The sequence below is a fragment of the Drechmeria coniospora genome, chromosome 01, assembly GCF_001625195.1.
Source record: "Drechmeria coniospora strain ARSEF 6962 chromosome 01, whole genome shotgun sequence".
Taxonomy (NCBI): Eukaryota; Fungi; Ascomycota; class Sordariomycetes; order Hypocreales; family Ophiocordycipitaceae; genus Drechmeria; species Drechmeria coniospora.
Window position 1 is genome coordinate 7323168 of NC_054389.1, and position 20002 is coordinate 7343169.

Consider the following 20002-nt stretch of genomic DNA (forward strand, 5'->3'; position numbering starts at 1 on the left):
TACTTAAATGTACTCTCTACGCCGACACATACAGGTACATGTATGCGTACTTGGATGTATTACATGTACATGTGCATGTACTTGAGCAACCCAGCTCCTCCACTCCCACATCTGCTTCAATGGTCCAAGCACTCCGTAGAGTGCTTGCAGGTGTAAGGAGTAAGTACAGTACAATTAATGGCACAAGTAATTATATGATGCGAGAGCATTAACTTGAACATGCAGTTGTGCAAGTAGGTGCAGTTGTAAGTGTAGTTGCTTGCAAGTACAAAGAACTACACAAGTACTTGTGCGGCCACGTACAGGAGGCCCTGGTACACAGAAAAAATGCACAAATACGTACTCCGTAATAGTCGGAGTACCTGTCAAGTAAAGGAGTACGGAGTACTTGCATATATTACTCCGTACGACAGTACGATATAGGCTCCCCTGGCAGAATGCTTGGCGCGGAGTGCAGCGCTCCGTACCGTATCTACTTAAGAAAGTACAGTGCAGTAAATTAGTAATACGGAGAACTTAAATGTACAGTACAGTAATTACTCCGTACTCCGTACAGTACAAAACTTACATAAGTACAGTACTTGCAGTACTGGTAACTACGTGTGTGCAGTACAAGTGCACGCATTTACTGCAAGCTCACAGAGTAACGAAAGGTGCCTAGTACGTACTAACGCAGGCGGTGCAGCGATTGGATACCACACAATAAGTATTATTACCTAGTACTCCATACATGTGCGGAGTACGGAGTACATGCACCCGAGTAGGTAGTACTGTACTTGGGGGGTCGCGGATCGTTCAGTTCATGCATGTACTTGTACATGTTCAAGTAAGTACATGTTGTGGTGTACTGTATGGAGTACTTGTAGAGCTACATTCACCAACTACTGTACATGCACCAACTAAGTACTGTACATGTACGGAGTACAGTAAGTTCATGTACATGTACTCCGTACTGTAGAGTGAACTGTACTTACAGTAGGCACTGTCACGTCACCCACGTCTGGCACGAGGCCGAGATTTTAAAAAAAAGTAGGGGCACGTCGCCACTCCCCGCCAGCCCACTCGTGCTCCGTACCTTGCATGGGCGAAAAAACTGGCTTCAACCTGACCGCTGCACCTATTCAGGCATCAAGACGGATCGTTTGGAACGCAGGTGCCAGTATCCATGTACATGCACACCTACAGTACTTACTTACTTACTGACACAGATGCCCGTCTTTCCCACACGCAGACCAACACAGCAAGCGCAGTGCTGGCTGCAGTCGGGCATGATCCCAGGCCAGGTTGGCAACGCAACCGCCATGTCGAGTCATGCTCATGCGAGCCCGCTCCGGCCGAGGGCCATCAAACAAATCGACCCGACCCCCCCCTCGCGTACCCTACCGGCACGGGGGGTGAGTGCTCCGCACCTGCATCGCATGTTGTTGTTCTCGTATCGCTCGAATGACTCGCTCCCTCGGCGAGGCGATGGAGATGTGACCAACGAGACATGACCAACGGCGGAGTCGTGTTGGGCGAAAGGAAATTGCATCGAGCATGCCGCCATGGATCATCCTCGTCGGCGCTGCCCCGTTTTCCGAAGCAGCAAACCGGCGGGAATCGAATGCGAGTACAAAGGGCCAGCCTCGCTCGCCCCCCTCGGTCCTGGCTTGCTCGTCTTCCGCACCGCTCCCGTCATAGTCACTCGTTTGTCACCAACTTCCAACACCTTCACCATGAAGTCTTCCATCGTCATGGGCGCCGTCGCCGTCCACCAGGCCGCCGCCTTCATCAGCATGGGTGCCGGCGATCTCGCCTTCGTCCCCGTCTCCCAGCGCCCGCAGAACCTGCTCTGGCAGGAGATGGACGCCTGCCACAAGGTCGACACCCGTCCCGTCAAGGGCCCCAACTATCCCTGCGTCACCCAGGCCTGGATCCTCCATACCTGCCGCAGCAACGGCACGTCGGCCGACCACCTGAACGCTCACCGCGACTGCATGTGCGGCGAGGGCAGCTCCTTCTTCAGCGACGCCAAAGCCTGCTCGTCCTGCAAGACGGGATACGGCCTCCAGGGCACCGCCGAGGACCCCTTCTGGCACTCCTTCTACGACAGGCTCCAAAACTCCTTCTGCAAGGCCTCGACCCTCAACGGCGACTTCTCCGTCTACTACAACCAGGCCGACCCCACGTACCATAACATCGCGCCCAAGGGCAGCCCCGAGAACCCTATCGACAACAAGTTCGGTCCCCACGGCGTCGTCGAGGTTTCCGCCTACTACCCGAACGCCCCGGCCGTCCAGGGCCCCGGCAAGTTTACCCCCGTGGCGCCCAAGGATGCTGCCAGCGCTCCCCCGACCTCGGGCTCCGCCCCTGTCGATGGCGAGCCTTGCGTGCGTGCCAAGATCAACGTCGAGGCCGGCGCTGCTCCTGCTCCTGTCTCGACCGCCGTCTCGGTCCCGACGCCCGCGAACTTCACCAACGGCACCACGCCCAACGTTCAGATCAACATCAACATCAACCAGTACTACTTCTTCCTCGCCGGCAACTGCACGAACCACTTCGACGGCCCTGCCTTGGAGTCCTATCGCTTCACCTGCGGACCGGAGCAGGTGGTGGAGAAGTCCGTGACCAAGGTCGAGACCAAGGAGCAGAAGAAGATGGTGGAGTCGCTGCCCGACGCTGGCAGCTGTGGCTGCCTCCAGAACCTCCCTCCCCAGGTCGCCGAGAACAAGGTCGTGCCCGCCCCGGCCGCCCCCGAGCACGAGGGCAGCCCCAAGGGCCCCAAGCCTTCCGCTGCCGTCGTGCCCCCCCCTGCCGCCGACGACGACGAGGAGATTGAGGTGGACGTGACCGTCGACACCCCCAAGGAGAAGGAGCAGGAGCCCAAGAAGGTTGCCGCTCACCCTGTCGCTCCCAAGGAGTCTGCCGCTCCCAAGGAGACTGCCGCGCCCCAGGGATTCAAGCCCGTCGTCAAGGCCGGCGACAGCCAGGCCCCGACTGCCGGCCCTCGTCCCGGAGCGACGCGCGACAACTCTACCGTCCCTGTCATCGTCAGCGGCGCCGGCCTCACGGGGGCTTCCGCCTTGTCCGCCGCCGTCGTGGCTGGTGTTGCCGCCCTGGTTGCCATGTAAATCATGACGCCTACTCACTCTTTTTACACGGTGCAGGATTAGTGCAACTAGGTAGTAACTTTTTTGTATGTGTACGTCTACTTCTATAATGTCGCTTGGTGAGCATGTATTCTCATTAATGACCCGGCCACGTTATGTCACTGTCGGGTCGCTGTGAATCGTCGGCCGCCACCTGTCGTCGACATGAGCGAAAACGTCTGCATTTCGGGACTTTACACTGTCTTCTGGCCATGGAAGGCAGCAACGAATGGTGGTAATATATTAGGAGTACCTAGCTTGCAAGTCCGTCGTAATCACAGTCGTTCCACACGGAGCATAGCAGACTCGTGCAGCAGCACAAGTGTACATGACGTGCTGCACGCCATGTACACTTCTGCTGCCAGCCAAGAAGCGTCGAGAAACCAGCATCTGCCCGTACGCTTCGCACCCTGCGGCACGAGCAGGGCGAGGGAAATGCAGCAAGACCCATGCCGCGGACCGACGCGCAACCACCTCGGCTCGTCGAGGCTAGCTTCTGTGCTTGCGAAATCATGGCATCCGTCCAGCGTCGACATGTCCGAGCGATCGGCGGAGCACCCGCTCGTAGTCATCGACATCGTCGTTGGCTGTTGAAATAGACTCGAGTGATTGGGACGTCCAGGAGCGCTTGCTGTAGGCTGGACTTTGCTCATGCAATGTTCGTTACTTCTCGACCTTGGACCTTGGACCTTGGGTACGCCCTCGAGGTAGAAGTAGGCGAGACAGGCGAGACAGGCGAGCCAGATATGATGGATATTGGTGCTGTGCCTTGGCCCAAACCGCTGCTGCCTCGCCCAGCAAGATCGGAACATGCATCTGCCGGGCCCCAACGAAATACTTTGAGCCTCAGGTACCGAACGCACGCACACTGCCACCCAGCGGCAGCCACCTCGCACTCCATGTGCTGCCGCGCTGTGCTCCAGGCGACTTTTCGCTGTGCTCCAGGCGACGTTCGCTGTGGTGCGTCCCCGCCGCCCGGTCACGGTGGTGGGCAAGCGTTTATTGTTACTTCGTGTTTCTGGCCACTTGCGTGCACAGGTCTATACTTTTCATCCTCGCACGCACCACTAAACAACTCGCCCCTCCCATGCATCGTGGGCCCGATCAACGACGGTTCGATGCGAGGGAGAACACCTGGGCCGACGACGAGCGGGAGATGGGAAGACGTCCCCTCTCGATCTGGACTTGAACCTCCGATCGAGCTCATCTGGCCCGCGGCGTCCCTGAATCTCGATGCTGTTGCGTACCGGCACACCGCCGTTTCGTCTTGTCCGTCGAGGAAGCGTCATCGGCACCTCGACCTTAACCAACGTTGGCGAGCGAGGAGGCATGTACCTCCTCTCGCCAACCTGTCAACTCCCGCTTCCGCTTCCGCCCGTCTGGATGGACCGGATGGAACGCTCAACCCAACCTGCACAAGTCATGGCTGTCACTCGTTGTGGCCCTGGCAGCTCCTATTCAGCATCTATACTCGACCAATGTCACCTTGCCCGTCCCGAGACCCATGTCCGTCCGAGACTGGGAGCGCCCTGGACGGGTACGGCTTGCCCTCACTAGGCATGCTGCCCAGCGACGTCCGGCTGCGTGGCCGCTTCGCACAGCGCCGTCGCCGCCCTGACATTCTCCCCAAACGCCTCCAGTCCCCGCGACGCTTGCACCGTTTGGCACAGTCTCGCCGCGTCCATCGTCTGCCAACCGTCGACCGCCTGCATGTCTCTGAGGAACTGGCTCGCCGCGCAGGCGGGGTCCATGTCGCAGCCAATGTCGACGTAGATGCTCGCCCGCTGCTGGAAGATGCCGATGCTGTCCTTGTTTGAGCCGAGGCCGTCGCTGGGGTAGTGTGTCGACGGAGGCACCGCCCGGTTGGCGAGGTTGCGCAGCCCCGACTGCGTCTCTTCCGTCAGCCTCGCACACGATGAACGATTTGCATCCAACATACCTCGGTGAGGCCCGCCGTCATGGCCGCAACGCAACCTTGCCTTCCGAGCTGCCGTTTGTTATTCTCGTAGACGATCGTGCGGGCGTGCTCACTTTGCCTCCCGTTGAGGCCTGGAAGACTGCCTCTTTCGAAGAAGCCGGTGCAGAGGGCTGGCCATGCCAGAAGAGACGTCACGACCCGTAGGAGCGCAGAAAATCGGAACCTAGCGGTCGTCATCTTCGGCGGACGACTTTGGCGGACACTCTCGATGTCTTGTCAATCTTGGTCGGTCGAGAGTAACGGATGACTCTGCTTGGCCAATGCGATGGGCGACCGTTCCGCTCTCCCTTTATATATCACCACACCCTCTTGCGGCGGCCGTTGCACGACGTCCCTGCAACATTCACCACCAGGCCCCGCACAAATTGTCACGCGGGAACTTTGGGAACACGGTGAGAACCTTGGTGGCGAAGCGCGCCGGCTCAATCGTCCAACTCGAGTGGACTGATAGTGCATGGTCCGCCGTCTGTCACGCGCTCCATCCCTTGCAGCAATCGACGTCGGCCGGACGCCAGGAACAAGCACCGTTCGCTCCCCATTCTGCGCTGCATCTATTCATTACATCCCTTGACAGATATATTCCAGGCCGACTCGCTGGCAATATTGGTCAAGACTTCATTCCGCATGACCACGGCGAAATCATGCAAATTCACATCGAAACCTTCATACGTCGTCATCGCCATTCCGGCGCGGAACTCCATGGATATCGTCAAGACATGCTGTTGTCCAAAATTAACTCATCAACGATTTTAGAATGCCATGCACAAAGTCTGACGCTGTTGCCACGAGCTGTGTAGAATCCGTCGTTAGCAAAAGTGAAAGAGCGCATGGCCGCGCAGGGAGGACCATACCGGCGTCGCATCACCAATCAGTTCCGTCGTCTGCGACACAAACGCCGACGTCAACAGACCCTCAGCATTCGCCAGCAAGCTCATGAGACCCTTGACGCTCTCTGGCGTCACCAGCGGTGCGATTTGCTCGACGATGCCCTTGATGTCAATCTTGCCCATTGCCTCTAGCGTTGACTTGATCATGCCCACAAAGGCGGGAACGTCCATGCCACCGAGCGCTTCGAGCAGCGGCTCGACCAGCTTCATCAAACCCTCGAGGTTGATGGTGCCCAGGAACGCGACAAGAGGCAGCGCGTCGCCCACGAGAGTCTGAGTTTCGTTGACGAATCGGCTCGTGAGTAGTTTCTCCGCCATTCCCAGCAAGCTGACGACGCCCAGAATGCTCTCCGGGGCGAGCAACGGCTTCAGGGCGTCGAAGAGGCCTGCAAGGTCCAAGCCCCTGAGCGAGTTCAGGAAGGGACCGAGCTGGTTCACCAAGCCGACGAGGTTGACCCGGCTCAGCTCGTGCAGCAGTGGCTCCGCTTGACCGACGAGTTTGACCAAGTCGACCTCCTTAAGCGCGTCTAGCAGGGGCCGCAGCCCGGACATGAGCCCGGCCAGGTCGATCTTGTCTAGCGCCGTCACCAGCGGCAGGGCACCGGATATCAATTCGTGTGCTTGCTTCACAAACTCATCTGTCAGCAGGTGTCCTGCGTTTCCCAACAGCCCGACGATATCCTTCATGCTGTCGGGCGTGAGCAAGGGGGTGAGGGAGTCGAGAAGCTTTGCAAGGTCCATCATCTTGAGGTTTGTGAGGAGCGGCTCGAGCTGGGCAACCAAGCTCGAGAGGTCGATATCCTTGAGCGCGGAGACCAAAGGCACCGCGCCGCCGATGAGCGACTGGCTCTGCCGGACAAATTCTGCCGTCAGCAGGGCCTCGGCATTTTGCAGCAATTGTACCATGCCGTCGACGCTGTCTCCCGCAAGAAGAGGCTTCAGGGCATCCAGGAGTACCGGGATATCAACCTGCTGCAGCGCCTGGAGAATAGGGCCCACGTCGCCGTTCAGAGACAAGATTGTCGAGTCAAGACTGGAGATCCTGTCCCGTATGGTAGGCAGGGCGTCGAGGCTGCCGAGCTTGCTTGCCAACTGGATCTCCGATAGAGAGTGGAGGAGCGGCCCGGCATCGTCCAGCAGGCCGACGACCCCCCGGATGCTTTCCTTGGTGAGCAAAGGTGCCAACGCCTCCAGCACGCCTCGGAGGTCCAAATTTCCAACGAGGTGTAGGAGTGGCGAAAGCTGCTTCAGAACAGGCTGGAGGTCGATTTCGCCGAGCGCGGACACGAGCGGGCTGGCGTCGTTGACGAGAGACTTGGTTTGCTTCACAAACGGGCCAGAAAGCAACTCTCCGACATTTCCTACGAGCGCGACGATGCCATTGACACCGTCTTCCGTAAGGAGCGGCGCAAGGGCATCGAGCAAGGCCCTCAAGTCAAGCCTGCTGACTGAATCGAGTAGCGGTCCGACTCGTTGAATCAAGTCGCCGAGGCTCGTGGTTCCAAGAGCAGAGATCAACGGGAGGGCATCGCCTATCAGTGTTTGCGTTTGATTGACGAATTTGCTGGTGAGGAGGTTTTGCGCATTTCCGAGAAGGCCGGAAATGCCCTTGATGTTGTTCGTCGTGAGAAGTTGACTTAGCGAGCCAACCAGGCTCACGAGGTCGACCTTGGCAAGCTCGCTCAGAATAGGTTCCAACTGGCCGACCAGTATTTTCGGATCGACCTTGTCGAGGCCTTCGATGAGTGGCTGAACGCTCTTTAGGATTGATTTGAGCAATGTGACCGTATCCCTGGTCAGCAGATCTTTGGCGTTGTCGAGTAAGCCAGCGATGCTCATGATGGAATCCGACGTAAGCAGCGGATGGAGTGCGTCGACAAGACCCTTGAGGTTGAGCTTGCCGAGCTCGTTCACGAATGGCTCCAGCTGGTCGACCAGTCTTTGCAGATCAATCCTACCGAGGCCATCGATGAGTGGTTGGACACTTTGGAGGACCGACTTGATTGAAGCTACGGCTTCTTTGCTGAGGAGATCACATGCATTGTTGAGCAAGCTCGCGATGCGTTGAATCTCTTCCTTCTTCAATATGGGCTGCAGCGAGTCGACCACGGCCTTTAGGTCGACTTGGGAAAGTGACTGCACTAAGGGCGAGACTTCCTCGACCAATGAATGGGTCCCGTTGACAAACGAAGGGGTGAGGAGCGACTGCGCGTTCTTCATCAAGCCCACGATGCCTTCGACGGACTCTTTCCTGAGAACCGGCTGCAGCGAATCGACAACTCCCTTGAGGTCAACGTTGGATAGTGTCTGGATGAGTGGGGACACCTCGCCGATGAGCGACCGAGTTTCGTCCACAAAAGACTGCGTCAGGAGGTTGGCTCCGTTGGTGAGGAGGCTCTCGATGCTGCCGAGGTTCTTGTCGTTGAGCAGCCGCAGGACGGTGCTGACGAGACCAGCAGCATCGGCTTTCTTCAGCGGCTCGACAAGGCTCCCGAGGTCAAGGGAGTCGAGGAGGGCGAGGAGCGGCTGGGCCTTGGCGACGATGTCCCTGGCCATGGCGGGGAAGGGCGGCTTCAGCAGCTGGGCCAGGTAGATGACGGCATCGTGCAGAGCCTGGAGGAACTCCTCGTTGACCAGTGCCGTGAACCCCTTGAGCAAGCCGCCGACACCGCCGAGCTGCGAAACGAGGCCTGTGATGCCGTTGACGGCGTCGCCTAGGTCACCCAGCCCGAGCCCCTTGAGGTCAAGAGCCAACGACTGGGTTTCGCCGCCGCCGCCGCCGCTGCTGCTCCTGCTGCCGGCTCCGGAAGAGTTGGCCCGCGGGAAAAGGGGCAGGCCATGGTGCTGAGCCTGGCTCTTCTTCAGTAGCGCGTTGAGTTCCAGGAGGGCCTCGGTGAGCTCTGATCTCGGTACCAGGGCCAAGTTGTGCTTTGCGAGGAGCTCGTCGAGCTGGAGCTCCGGTGGAAAATGCTTCTTGGGTTGGCCATCGGCAGCGACGAGGCCGACGGGCACCAACACCGACACTGCGGCAAGTAGGGTCGAGAAACGCATGATGGACGTCAGGACAAGGCTCCGCGCTTGAAGGTGCCGGTATGGGTGGATGCGTTTGTAACATCAAGTTGCCCGCCAGCTGGTCGAGGAATCGGGTGAGAGAGCAAGGACGACGGCATGGGAATCAAGGACGGCATGGAAAGGACGAACGAAGGCTGAGCCCGCCGATGCAAGACATGCCGGCCTCTGTCCATCCTCGACTGAGGCTTTTGCTTCCTTTCCCTTCATCTCCTCACCGCTGCCTCGAGTCGGCACAAGGACATAATTCGGCCTGGACGAAAATGTTGAATCCAGGGCCTCGGACCTCTCCCCGGGGTGTCAGCCGTTGATCGCTGCCGTTACGATGCCGTTCCGAGATGAGCGAACCGCACACGGGCTTCCCCAGCTCCCACCCATCTCGGCCCACATGGCGGCTAGCGAGTCCCTGACGAAGGTGGGCCATGGCATGTTTTCCCACTTACCTGAGTGGATGGACCGAGTGATGACAGCGGCCGTCTCCATCTCGAGATGCCTGTCATTGTCGTGTGGTCGTCCGCTGCGGGATTTCGTGGGACTTTGAAGAGTGCCTGTTGTCCTTTGTCGTCCATCGTTTGTAGATCGCGCGTTGCGGGGAAGGAGTGAAGGACTGACTATGCAGCAAAGCAAGTGCAACTACACCTATGTAGTTGTACACCGACTTCCATACACGGATAATCATCATATCGCCGGTTGATTGCCCAACCACCGAGGAAGGTGGCAGGCACCGTGACGCCTTCCCTCCCGACCCAAATCCGTATTCGCCACCTCGCCATTTGCTTCACTTCCACTGCGTGCCGCATTGTTGTGCCGTCCGCGATTCCTACCTCGCACACGATTTCTCCATTCTCTCGAGTTGCCGCTATCCTTCCTGACATCCCTGTGCCCTGTGAGAAGACCCAGCATTGTCTTTGTCCGAGCTAACTCCTTTCGCTCGGCGTCTCAAGAAAAACAGCTGATGGCAATAGTACCATGGAGTTATTAGCACGCGTCTTGTCTCTGGCCGATGTGCAACGGCCCTCGCTGCATTCGAGCGCTGAGGTGCACGCACGTCCATGTGCGGTGCCTTGCAGATGTTCCCGAGACACACCAGCTTCTGTCGACCTAGGCCAGGCGACATGACTCGACCGACCTTTGGTGTCCCGAGAGCTTGTCAATCAACTCGCGCCAACGTCATGCTGGAAAACCTCGAGCAGATCGTCCATAATAGCGCTCATGCCTTGCCTCAGGGCCCATCCTATATCGTCAAGCCCATGTCCCGGATAGGAACTCTTGGGAGGGAGAGTCGCGTCAGTCAGATGCACGACAGCTCAGATCGAGATTTGTAGGAGTGAGTATCATCTTCCGTGCGGACGCCCTTGCTCAGGACGCACAGAGCCCTTGTCTTTGTTACCTGGGCCTGAACCTGATGCGGCAGGCAAGTAGTATTATTATTAATATTACGAGCACAGGAATCGGCTCTTCTCGCAAAAAACAAAGGGTTACGCTCGGACATTGCATGCGTTCATCGTCTCCAACTGATCGCCCGACCCCCGCTTTCGCACTGGGCCTGTTGTCGAACATTGCTCGGCAGGGCTTCCGCCAGCATGCATGCACACAGGAGTAGAGCGCAAGGGCACTATACTCTCGCGTTCAAACAGGTTGCGCCTTCGTGCATCAAACGTCGAACTCGGTAGTTCTGTCGAGCATGCGATTGTCCTCGCCGACAAGCACCATGCCCTCGTCCGAGATGGAAACTGTCGAGGCCACCGCCCAACCAGTCATGGTGAGCAGCGGGAGGGTAGACGTCACCAAGAGTCTTCTCACGCGATGGTTCAACGGTGCAGGGAACGTGTGTTCGGATCAGAGAAAGGCGACTGCCAAACGGGAGATCGAAAACGTCACGAACGGCAACGACCATGATAGCGATAGCGACGAGACTGATCATATCGAGAAGAAGAAAATGGCGACAATCATCCCCAGGAAGCAAGGGTTTCTGTGTCATGTCCGGCGCTTTTGGCCTCGATACCTGATCGCCACCATTTGTTTGCTCGCAATTTTCCTACCCATCTTGTACGTTGCCCTTGACCGCCACCTGAGTCCACTCCCCTCGTCCGCTCACCGAACCGGACGCAGATTTAAAGTCGTGATCCCTGCCGTTGTGCAGTGCGTCCTCAGTGGCCAAGGCCTGCCTATCCATGGTGGGACCTTCCAGGCGCTGTCGGCATCGCAATTGATCCTCTCGCTCAACACGTCGCTCAACAGCCCCATCGCCGCCACGATCGACTCGGTGCCGCTCTACCTCTACAACAGGAACACGTCCGTCTACTCGCCCTTTCTCAATCTCGGCCTCCCCGAGCAGCACGTCAAGGGCACGACACCGGCCACCATCTCGAATCAGACCGTCACAATCATCAACGAGACGGAGCTTGTTCGATGGTTCGGCCAGGTCTTTGACGAGGCCACCGTTGAACTGTCCGTCCGGGGCAACCCCACCGTCCGCCTCGGCGCCCTCAGTTCCTCGCCGAGCCTCGATAGGACCATCTCGCTGCCGGCTCTCAGCAGCCTCGGCGGCATCGCCATCCAGAATCTCGAGATCGTGCTGCCTCCAGACGCCGAGGGCAACAATGTTCGGGGCACCATCGTCATTCCAAACACGGCTGTCCTCACCATCGGCCTCGGCAACGTGACCCTGAACCTCATGTCGGGCGACATCAACCTCGGCTACGTCAACCTCTACGACCTCGTGCTGCCTCCCGGGAATAGCACGCGATTCTTCGCAGGCCAGGTTTACCTCAAGTCCATCCTCTCCAACCTCGGCGCGCTCCTCCAGACTCAGTCCGTGCCGCTCGCTCAGGGCAACATCCAGCTCAACGCCACGGGCAATGCCACGGTCGTCAACGGGGAGCACATCAAGTTCATTGAGGCCGTGCTCAACAACCGGAAGCTTCCCCTCACCATACCTGTCCTGTCATTGCTCAGCAGCCTGGTCGGCGGTTTCATAGGTGGCAAAGGTAAACCGTCCATCTTCGACTCCTTCGCCGAGATGGTAGGCAACGCAACCTTTCTCGAGCACGTCGCGGACCACTGGGACAAGTCGGCCGTTGCTGGCCAAGATATGACCGAGCAGTTCAAGCGGATTTCACCACGGGCACGGCTGGCGTCGAACATGCTCAAGCTGGGGATGAGAATGAGAATGGGAAAGCGCTAATATGAGCAAGATAACAACGAGAGGATGCAGAATGAGGGAGGATGCAGCACCTCGCTCGCGGTGGAAGCCAGAGCTCGGTTGCCTCGGATAGGGCTCAGGTGTGTATCCAGGCGATGTAGGTGTCATGCCCATGAACGAAGCCTGCGACGAAAACGACGACAATGTCAAGAACCATTTCGGCATGTCGCTGCACAAATAAGGCAAAGGCAACCACTCTCCAACGCCAATGTAAATATCCTAACCAACCGCTCAAAATAGGCAGCGCAGCACGCCAGGTTCAACGCCACAGCCCGCCCAGATATGCCGGGCATCAAAAGAATTTGCTTTTAAGACTTCCCACGACCAAGTTTCGCTTCTGCTTGCTGATATATTTATTCACGTCGTCCGCCCACCCTTGACTCTGCTGCTGCAGGTTGTCCATGCCGTCGCCTATGCTGTTCAGCTTCTCCGTACGCTCGTTCAGCTGCCGCGACAAGTACTGCCCCCAGCTCTCCTGGCCCGCCGCCGCCGCCCCGGCCACGGCCGCCGCCGAAGCCGCGCCGCCTCCCCGGGCGGCACGCTGCTCGGCCGCCGCCGCGTCCATCATGCGCTTGCTCGGTGGCCGATCGGGCCCGCCCACGAGGAGATCAAGGTCCAGCGGGGACAAGTACTGGGTGCCCGAAATCCATTGAAGGTTGGAGATGGTAGGCCTCGGCGGGCACACTAGCTTCGGGTTGATCAGCGTATCCTGCGACGGCTGCAGGGACTTGCCCGTGCCCCAGACGTGGATGACGGCCAGCTCGCTCGGTCCAGTCCAGGCGAAAATATCGCCCGTCTGGGTTACGACGGCCGACGGGTTGCGGCTCACGTCCACCATGGGAAGTTCCGCCTTGCCGATCTCTTTCAGTCCCGGTATGGAAAATGCCCTCACGGTGCGATCTCCGAAGAGGGCGACGACGGCGACACCGAGAAGCTCCAGCTCAGCGACGCTGGCGGCGTCGCACATGGCGCCATCAAACTCCCTCGAAGCCCCCTTCGAGTGTGCCGGCCGAAAGACGCGGACCTCTTTCTGGGTGACTGCGAAGGTTAGCGCAACGAACAGAACGTTTGGGGAGGGGACCAGGCCATCTATTATCTTACCGGCAACGAGCGCACCGCTGACGCGGATTCCTTCACGCAGGCCGGCGACGGCGGCGCCAGTGGCCACGGCAGATTTCCCCGTCTCCGCCACGATGGGCGACAGGGAGATGACCCTACCGTCGAGAGTAGCCAGACCGGCGACCTGGACGGAGTAGCCGCCTTCGGCGGCAGGGAGAAGCTTGAAGGTGATGACCTTGCCGAGGTTCGTGCCGACGAAGCAGCAGATGCTCGAGTACTTGTCGTCGTTGAGCGTCATGACGCCAAACTCCATGACCACGGGCCACTCCTTTAGGGAACCCGAGCCTGAGCGGTGGTGGCTCTTGAGGAAGGATCCTCGCTTCTCTTGCTTCAAAAAGTCGGTCAGGGGCGCCTGAAGGATGATGCTGGGCCCGCGAAGATCTAGGATGGTCAGAAAGCCCAGCTCGGAACCGACGGCGACAAAGCCGACGTTGGACACTTGAGCGGCGGTGATGGGGCCCATCATCATTTCGTAGAGCACGAACGGCTGCAGGCCCTCTTTCAGGGTCGGCTCCGCTCGGGAGCCAATGTCCGTCAGGCCCTTGGGATTCGGATCCAGGCTCGCCGGCTCCTCTCGGCCGTAGAAACGGTTCGCCGCCCAGCGATACACGACGGCCTCGCCGGTCTTCGTTCCGACGACAAACTCGCCGGTGCTGCTGGACATGCTCATGGCGGTGATTTCAATATCGTCGAAGCGGTCAAGCGCGCGCGCCACGTCGACCTGCAGAACCTGCTCATTCTCAATGTCGTCGGCGTGGCCCGAATCCCAGATTCGTACGGTGCTGTCGGCATGCGCCGCTTGAATGATTGTCCTCTCCTCGAATCGTTTCCGTGGCTTGGACGCCTCGGCGCCGCCCTTGAGCAGCGGGGGACCCTGGTCTCTCTTCTCGAACATGCTGAGCCACCTCGGCCGCTCGAGACTCGACACGCTGACCTTTGTGATGAAGGGGTGGACGAAGAAGGTGGAGGGATGGAGCTGGTTCGTCGGGCTGATGGGGTATCCGGACGGGAAGCTCATGGTGATGAGCTCCCCCGACGACAGGGCGGTGACGATGGCTATCGGGTCCTGAGCGCCGGCAAAGTGCGGTGACGATCGAGGGAGCAGCAGGAAGTCGAGGGCACAGGTTCCCGGAGGCAGGGAGAGAGTGACGACTCGTTTGCCGGCGAAGTAGTCGGCGAGCATGTGCCAGGAGGACGTGGCATAGGTGGGCGTCAATCCGAGATCGATAAAAGTCATGCCCTTGGGGGAGGCGTCGGGGCTCTGGCCGCCAGACACCAGCAGGCCCGTGTCGTCGCTGTTGTCCTTGCAGCACCAGGCGATCTTGGTGAAGGGCTCCGAGAAGGTGGGCTTCGCCGAGTTGGCGGCCGGCTGCTCGACGGCCGTCGCGCTCAAGGTGCGAGCGGTGATCATCTTGGCCTCCTTGGCGTCCCACAGGACGAGGCTGCCGTCGTCGTGAGCGGTGACGATGAAGGTGCCGGAGGGGTGCCAGACGGCGTGGGTCAAGCGCGGTCGACGCAGGGTGTCGACGCCGGTGCTTCTGCCGCCGGGGGCGCCGGGGCGCAGCGTGTACTCGAGGAAGTGGACCGGCTGGCTCTGCTTGAAGGAATAGACGACGGCGCCGTGCGTGTATCCGATCAGCAGCTTGCCGGCGTCCCGCGGATGCATCGAGAGGGAGACGAGCGTCGCCGCTCTCGCCTCGGGACCGCGGCTGGCCCAAAAGTTCGGCAGGCGAAAGGCGCGAGCGAGGCTCATGCGATCGAGATCGTAGGCCATGACGTCGCCGTTCTGGAGACCGAGGAAGACCCAGTCGAGCATGGGGTCCGAGGCCACGACCATGACGCGGCCGGCGATTATTTGGGCAGCCAGGCGCGCGCCCGTGTCGAGGTCCCAGACGACGAGCTCATTCTTGATGTCAAGGCTGATGAGGCGATTCGCGCTGAACTGCAGGCACTGCAGGGACGTGGGCCGCGACGGCTCGAGCACCCTCTGCACGCGACGTTGACCGAAGACGTAGATCTTGCCGGGGCCAAACCTGCTTGAGCTGGTGCCGATGGCGAGCAGCGACTGCACGGGGTCGTACCCGAGGCAGCTGCCAGACGTCAGGTCCACGTCGGCGGCGACGAGCGCGGGGGACGACGACGACGAACCTGATGGGCGAGTTGATGCCGAAGCGAGCCTGGTCGTCGGGCGCCAGAAGCTCCGGCCGGATGCTCGCCGAGAGGTCGGCCTGGATGCCTGCCTGCTTGCTGCGAAGAAAGCTGGCCATGGCGACGGCAGGTCGACGATTGGTGGCCAGTGCCTGAGATTTGGTTGTCGAAGGAGGCAGCCTCGCCAACGATGGAGGGGGCCATGACGAACAGAAGTGGGGAGGTTCGCTGTCACCCGCTAGGTGCATGTATTACATAAGTACTGTATGGTAGGGAGTACTCCGTACGGAGTACATGAATGTACAAGTTCTACCGTACGAAGTAACTATGCTGCACTGTATCACGGCACATACCATGCTGCATTACCTGTAGTTGTATGCGTCAGTGTACCATGCTGTACGGAGTACATGCGAGCAAAATACTGTGCACAAAGAGCAAGTACCTGAGAACACAGAGTACCTACAGCACGTGCGAGCCTACAGGTAGGTGTTGGTATTTGCGCATGATGAGATGCTGACGGACAACTACATGTACACCATTGTAAGTATTTGGGAGTACGGAGCACGCACGGAGTACATGCGTGTACTGACTCTTGCAGGTCAAGGAGCGGAGTATGTGGACGGGAATTCGAGGTACGGAGTACAGAAACACTAAATAGTCCAGGATGATGCCGATTGCGGTTAGTCGAAGGCTGTCACCCTAGCCTGTCAAAGTATGGGGCGGCCGAAAACTACAGTACGGGTACAAAGCACAGTAATACTGTACTGTACTACTGTGCTCGGTACGAATAAGTAACACCTCAAGACCCGAGCACAACCGCACACATGCATCCCTGTTTGCTTGCATAAGTACATGCAAGCGTACGTAAGTATGTGCTGCAAGTACTTACCACGACTTGCACCAATATGAAGGCCAAGGGGCAAAGTTCTCGCATGCGTATTCGAGGCACTGAACCTTCCAACAGCAGGTCCTTGACGATACAGCTAGCAGCTGTAGAAGGAATAGGCTGACACTGGGCGAGACTCGTCGTTGGCAAGCTCGCTGCAAGTGCTGTCACCTGCCATATACCGCCGTCGCCCGTCTGCGCCGTTGTCCAGATCTATGGACGCACCCGAGGTGGAGTGACGAGGCCTCGCAGCAAGCAGTCTGGTTGCGGGTCGGCAGCGAGCAGTCGGCACGGAGGTGGTGGCTGATGGAAAGCACGTATTCTCACGCAGCAACCATGATACGAGTCAAGCACGCCATCATCTCGTCCGGTATTCGTCCATCAACGCAGGCGAGCTCGTTCCAACTCCTCCCTGCGCTCTCCGCGCCGCTGCTCGGGCGTTGTTGCATGTGCCGTAGAACCTTGGGCCTCGCCTGCGCGCTGGCATCAACTTGAACCTGCCGCCCCCTCGTCGGCATCGAACCCCTGAAAGCAGACGTGACACCGGGCAGCTGAAACAGGGCAGCGGCGCATGCCTGTGCGGCGCATGAAAGCCGTCGGCACATCCAAGGCGTCAGCTGTTGCGCCCTCTGCGGGCCAACGTGATTGGGTAGTTGTGGCGTCGGGCTCGAACGGTGATGAAGCCCGAAGCTGATGGACATGCACACCCGTGCTTGTCATGTGTCTCCCTTCCCCGCACGCGCGCGACCAGATAAGATGGTGACTTCCGACAGGCACAGGCGAGAAATCTGAGGCAACTCTGGCGAAAGGCAACTCTGGCGAAAGGCAACTCTGAAGAACGGCATCGCGGGCGCCGTCGTCCTTCCCGCCGCTCCGCCAAGCAAACGGCCAAGGAAGAAATAGAAGAGGCACGGAAGCATGCTCGACTCGGCCATCCCAGACCACCTGCGGGTGGAACGGGACATGCCGGCGTCGACACCGCCAAACTACGCGCCCCCCTTTCCGGCGTACAGCTCTCGGTTCGGCAACGACGTCACGAACCTGGTCATGGCCGTCATCGGGGCGCAGTGCGCCGCCGCGGACGATGAAAACGTCGACGCCGCCGTCGGCACCCTGGCTCGCTTTCTGGCCTCGGCCGTCGACGACGCCGACGCCAGGCCGACCTTGTCCGACTGGGCAGCCGTCGTGGACCGAAAGGGCTTCTACAACGTCGCCGTTGTCGCCTACTGGCGCAGCACCGACGCGTACGAAGGCTGGTCGACCGCGTCCGGCTTCCGGTCCTGGTGGGAAGGCCTCGACGCGGCGGCATCGAAGCACGGATGGTTCCTCGAGGTCTTCTTCCCGACCATGGATCGAATCGAGACCGTCTTTTCCGACCAGCAGACGGCCGAGGGCGCGTCGCTCCTGCGACAAGGGGTGACGGGGCCGATCCGGGAGCACGTGTACTGGGGGAGCATGCGCGACCGGCTCGCCGTCGGCCAGACGCAGCGTCTCGAGGGCGAGAAGCGGAACGGTCGAGGCGGCGCGGCGGCGGCGGCGGCGGCGGCGGCGACGGGCGCGGCCCGAATCCGTGTCGGCGGCAGGAGGAACCTCGCCGTGATTCGTTCAGGGCAGGACTGGCTCGACACGTCGGCCGACGAGCGCGAGCTCTACCTGAGCACCATGCATCCCGTCCTCGTCAAGGGCATGGACTTTCTCCGAGACGAGGGCGACGAGGTCGGCTGTCACAGCTGCCGCTTCATGGACGTCATCGACGGCCGGTCGAGGAAGGCGGACAAGGACAAGACGTTCGGCCTCGCCTACTTTTACGACCTCGGCTCGCTCGAGCGCTGGAGCAAGGAGCACGCCAGCCACCTCGCCATCTTCGGCGGCTTCCTCCAGTACGCGGCGAAGCTGGGCGGCCACGTGACGCTGCGCCTGTTCCACGAGGTGCTGGTGCTGACGCCGGAGCAGCAGCTGTTCGAGTACGTCGCCTGCCACCCGGATACGGGCATGCTCGCGGCCGCGCGGCAGGGTGCGTGTGCGTGAAGGGATCACGGGGCCGGGGGCATGGATGCACGGATGGGATGGCAGGTCGTCATCGTTGGGTACTCTTGGTTGGTCGCGTGCAGAAATGATGCTCATGAAGAGGCTCCGCTCGACTGTTTCGTGCCCGTGCGGCCGACGACGACGACGGCCTTGACGACCCTCGAGGCGTGGAACCAGTCAAAGACCCTTCCGGTCAGCTTGTAGCCGCCGATGGATATGCCGTAGCGGCCGAGCGCTCGTTCCTGCCGCTCGAGGTAGCGGGCGATGCCGGAGAAGACGTCGTCGGAGATGTCGCGAAGCGTCATCTCGTCGGCGTCGTACCCGCACTCCACCAGCTGCCGCCTGTACTGCTGCTCGGTCAGGAAGGTGCCGAACGGACAGCTCAGGACGAAGCCGAGGGCGCGGACGAGCATGGTCCTCCGCCAGCCGGCCTTTTCGTCGAGGACGAGGTCAAAGGCCATGAGGTTCGCGCCGAGCGTCTCGGACGCGTACCGAAAGAGGGGCTTCCGGGAGGGGGAGAAGTGGTAGAGGCAGTCGAGGGCGAGGAGCCATTTTTCGTCGAAGCGGCCGTCGGCCAGCTCCTCGACGGCGGCGCGGATGGGCGGGCTCCAGGTCTCGGGCTTGGCCGCGTCGGCGCGGAAGACGCGGAAGCACGTCTCGTCGAGGGCGGTGCCGTCGACCGAGGGGGAGGGAAACTTGTCGTGGATGGCCCTGGATGCCGCCTGAAGCTGGCTCGCGTTCAGCGTGAGGCCGACGTAGCGAAAGTCGGAAGCGGCCCGAGGCTGAAGGAGGCGGGCGAGGGCGAGGGTCTGGTCGCCGCAGCCGAAACCGACGTCGAGGACGGAGATGGGCGGCCGAGACTCGGTCGCGGGCGTGCCGTCCGTGCCGCAAGGCAAGAGGCCTGCGGTTTGCAAGATTTCCCGCAGCAGACCGAGACAGGCGTCGTCGAAGTGCTCGACAGGCTCGCCGTCGGGCGTTGTCCTGAGACGGTTCAGCAACGGGCACGGAGACGCCGCGGCCACGGTTCGTGAGGCTCACCAGTAGCCCAGGTTCATCCACATGGACTTTATGGGCGTGCGCACGTTGAGCTTCCAGTGGCCCAGGCTGTAGATGTCGCTCGCTCGGAGGACGGCGACGACGACGGCGGAGCCGAGGAGCAAGGGTGCGACGACGCCGACGACGACGCCGAGGGCAAAGTCCCGACCCGAGAAGGTCGACATGATGCCGTCACGTCGTGCGTGGTTTGGATACGAGCAAGGAAGGGTTCAATGGGCTTTGTCGTTTCTTCTCGTGGCTGACGAGCAATGGTGCATTTGCCTGCTGCAAGAATCATGACGAACTCTGAACAAGCTATGGTGGGGGCGAAGATGGAAACCGGAACAACATACTTGCGCAGCAACGTATGTAAGTACAGTACAGTACATGTGAAGATGTCCAAGAAAATCAACAGGTTAATAATTAATAAATGGTTTATTACGGAGTACTTGTACAGTACTGTACTGTACAGTAACATACTTGCAGTAAGTGCTGTATGCCACAATACTGGTACACCAT

At 59.8% G+C, this 20002-nt stretch overlaps 6 protein-coding genes across 6 annotated transcripts; 3 read left to right on the forward strand and 3 right to left on the reverse strand.

Annotated features, from left to right (window-relative positions):
- Positions 1 to 1715: 1715 nt before the first annotated feature.
- Positions 1716 to 3110, forward strand: DCS_01908 (uncharacterized protein; the record flags this gene model as incomplete). Its single annotated transcript, XM_040799239.1, has 1 exon — positions 1716 to 3110. The coding sequence occupies one exon, from the start codon at positions 1716 to 1718 to the stop codon at positions 3108 to 3110; it is 1395 nt and encodes a 464-aa protein (XP_040660122.1).
- Positions 3111 to 4681: 1571 nt separating this feature from the next.
- Positions 4682 to 9044, reverse strand: DCS_01909 (uncharacterized protein; the record flags this gene model as incomplete). The annotated part of the gene is made up of 4 exons (XM_040799240.1): positions 4682 to 5014; positions 5068 to 5318; positions 5669 to 5825; positions 5958 to 9044. The coding sequence occupies 4 exons, from the start codon at positions 9042 to 9044 to the stop codon at positions 4682 to 4684; spliced, it is 3828 nt and encodes a 1275-aa protein (XP_040660123.1).
- Positions 9045 to 10773: 1729 nt separating this feature from the next.
- Positions 10774 to 12249, forward strand: DCS_01910 (uncharacterized protein; the record flags this gene model as incomplete). Its single annotated transcript, XM_040799241.1, has 1 exon — positions 10774 to 12249. One exon carries the CDS (start codon positions 10774 to 10776, stop codon positions 12247 to 12249), a length of 1476 nt encoding a protein of 491 aa, XP_040660124.1.
- Positions 12250 to 12559: 310 nt separating this feature from the next.
- Positions 12560 to 15653, reverse strand: DCS_01911 (SNARE-dependent exocytosis protein; the record flags this gene model as incomplete). The annotated part of the gene is made up of 3 exons (XM_040799242.1): positions 12560 to 13305; positions 13369 to 15476; positions 15535 to 15653. 3 exons carry the CDS (start codon positions 15651 to 15653, stop codon positions 12560 to 12562), a joined length of 2973 nt encoding a protein of 990 aa, XP_040660125.1.
- A 1685-nt stretch (positions 15654 to 17338) lies between these two features.
- Positions 17339 to 18448, forward strand: DCS_01912 (phenylacetaldoxime dehydratase; the record flags this gene model as incomplete). Its single annotated transcript, XM_040799243.1, has 1 exon — positions 17339 to 18448. The coding sequence occupies one exon, from the start codon at positions 17339 to 17341 to the stop codon at positions 18446 to 18448; it is 1110 nt and encodes a 369-aa protein (XP_040660126.1).
- Positions 18449 to 18540: 92 nt separating this feature from the next.
- DCS_01913 (uncharacterized protein) lies at positions 18541 to 19668 on the reverse strand (the record flags this gene model as incomplete). The annotated part of the gene is made up of 2 exons (XM_040799244.1): positions 18541 to 19429; positions 19487 to 19668. 2 exons carry the CDS (start codon positions 19666 to 19668, stop codon positions 18541 to 18543), a joined length of 1071 nt encoding a protein of 356 aa, XP_040660127.1.
- Positions 19669 to 20002: the final 334 nt, after the last annotated feature.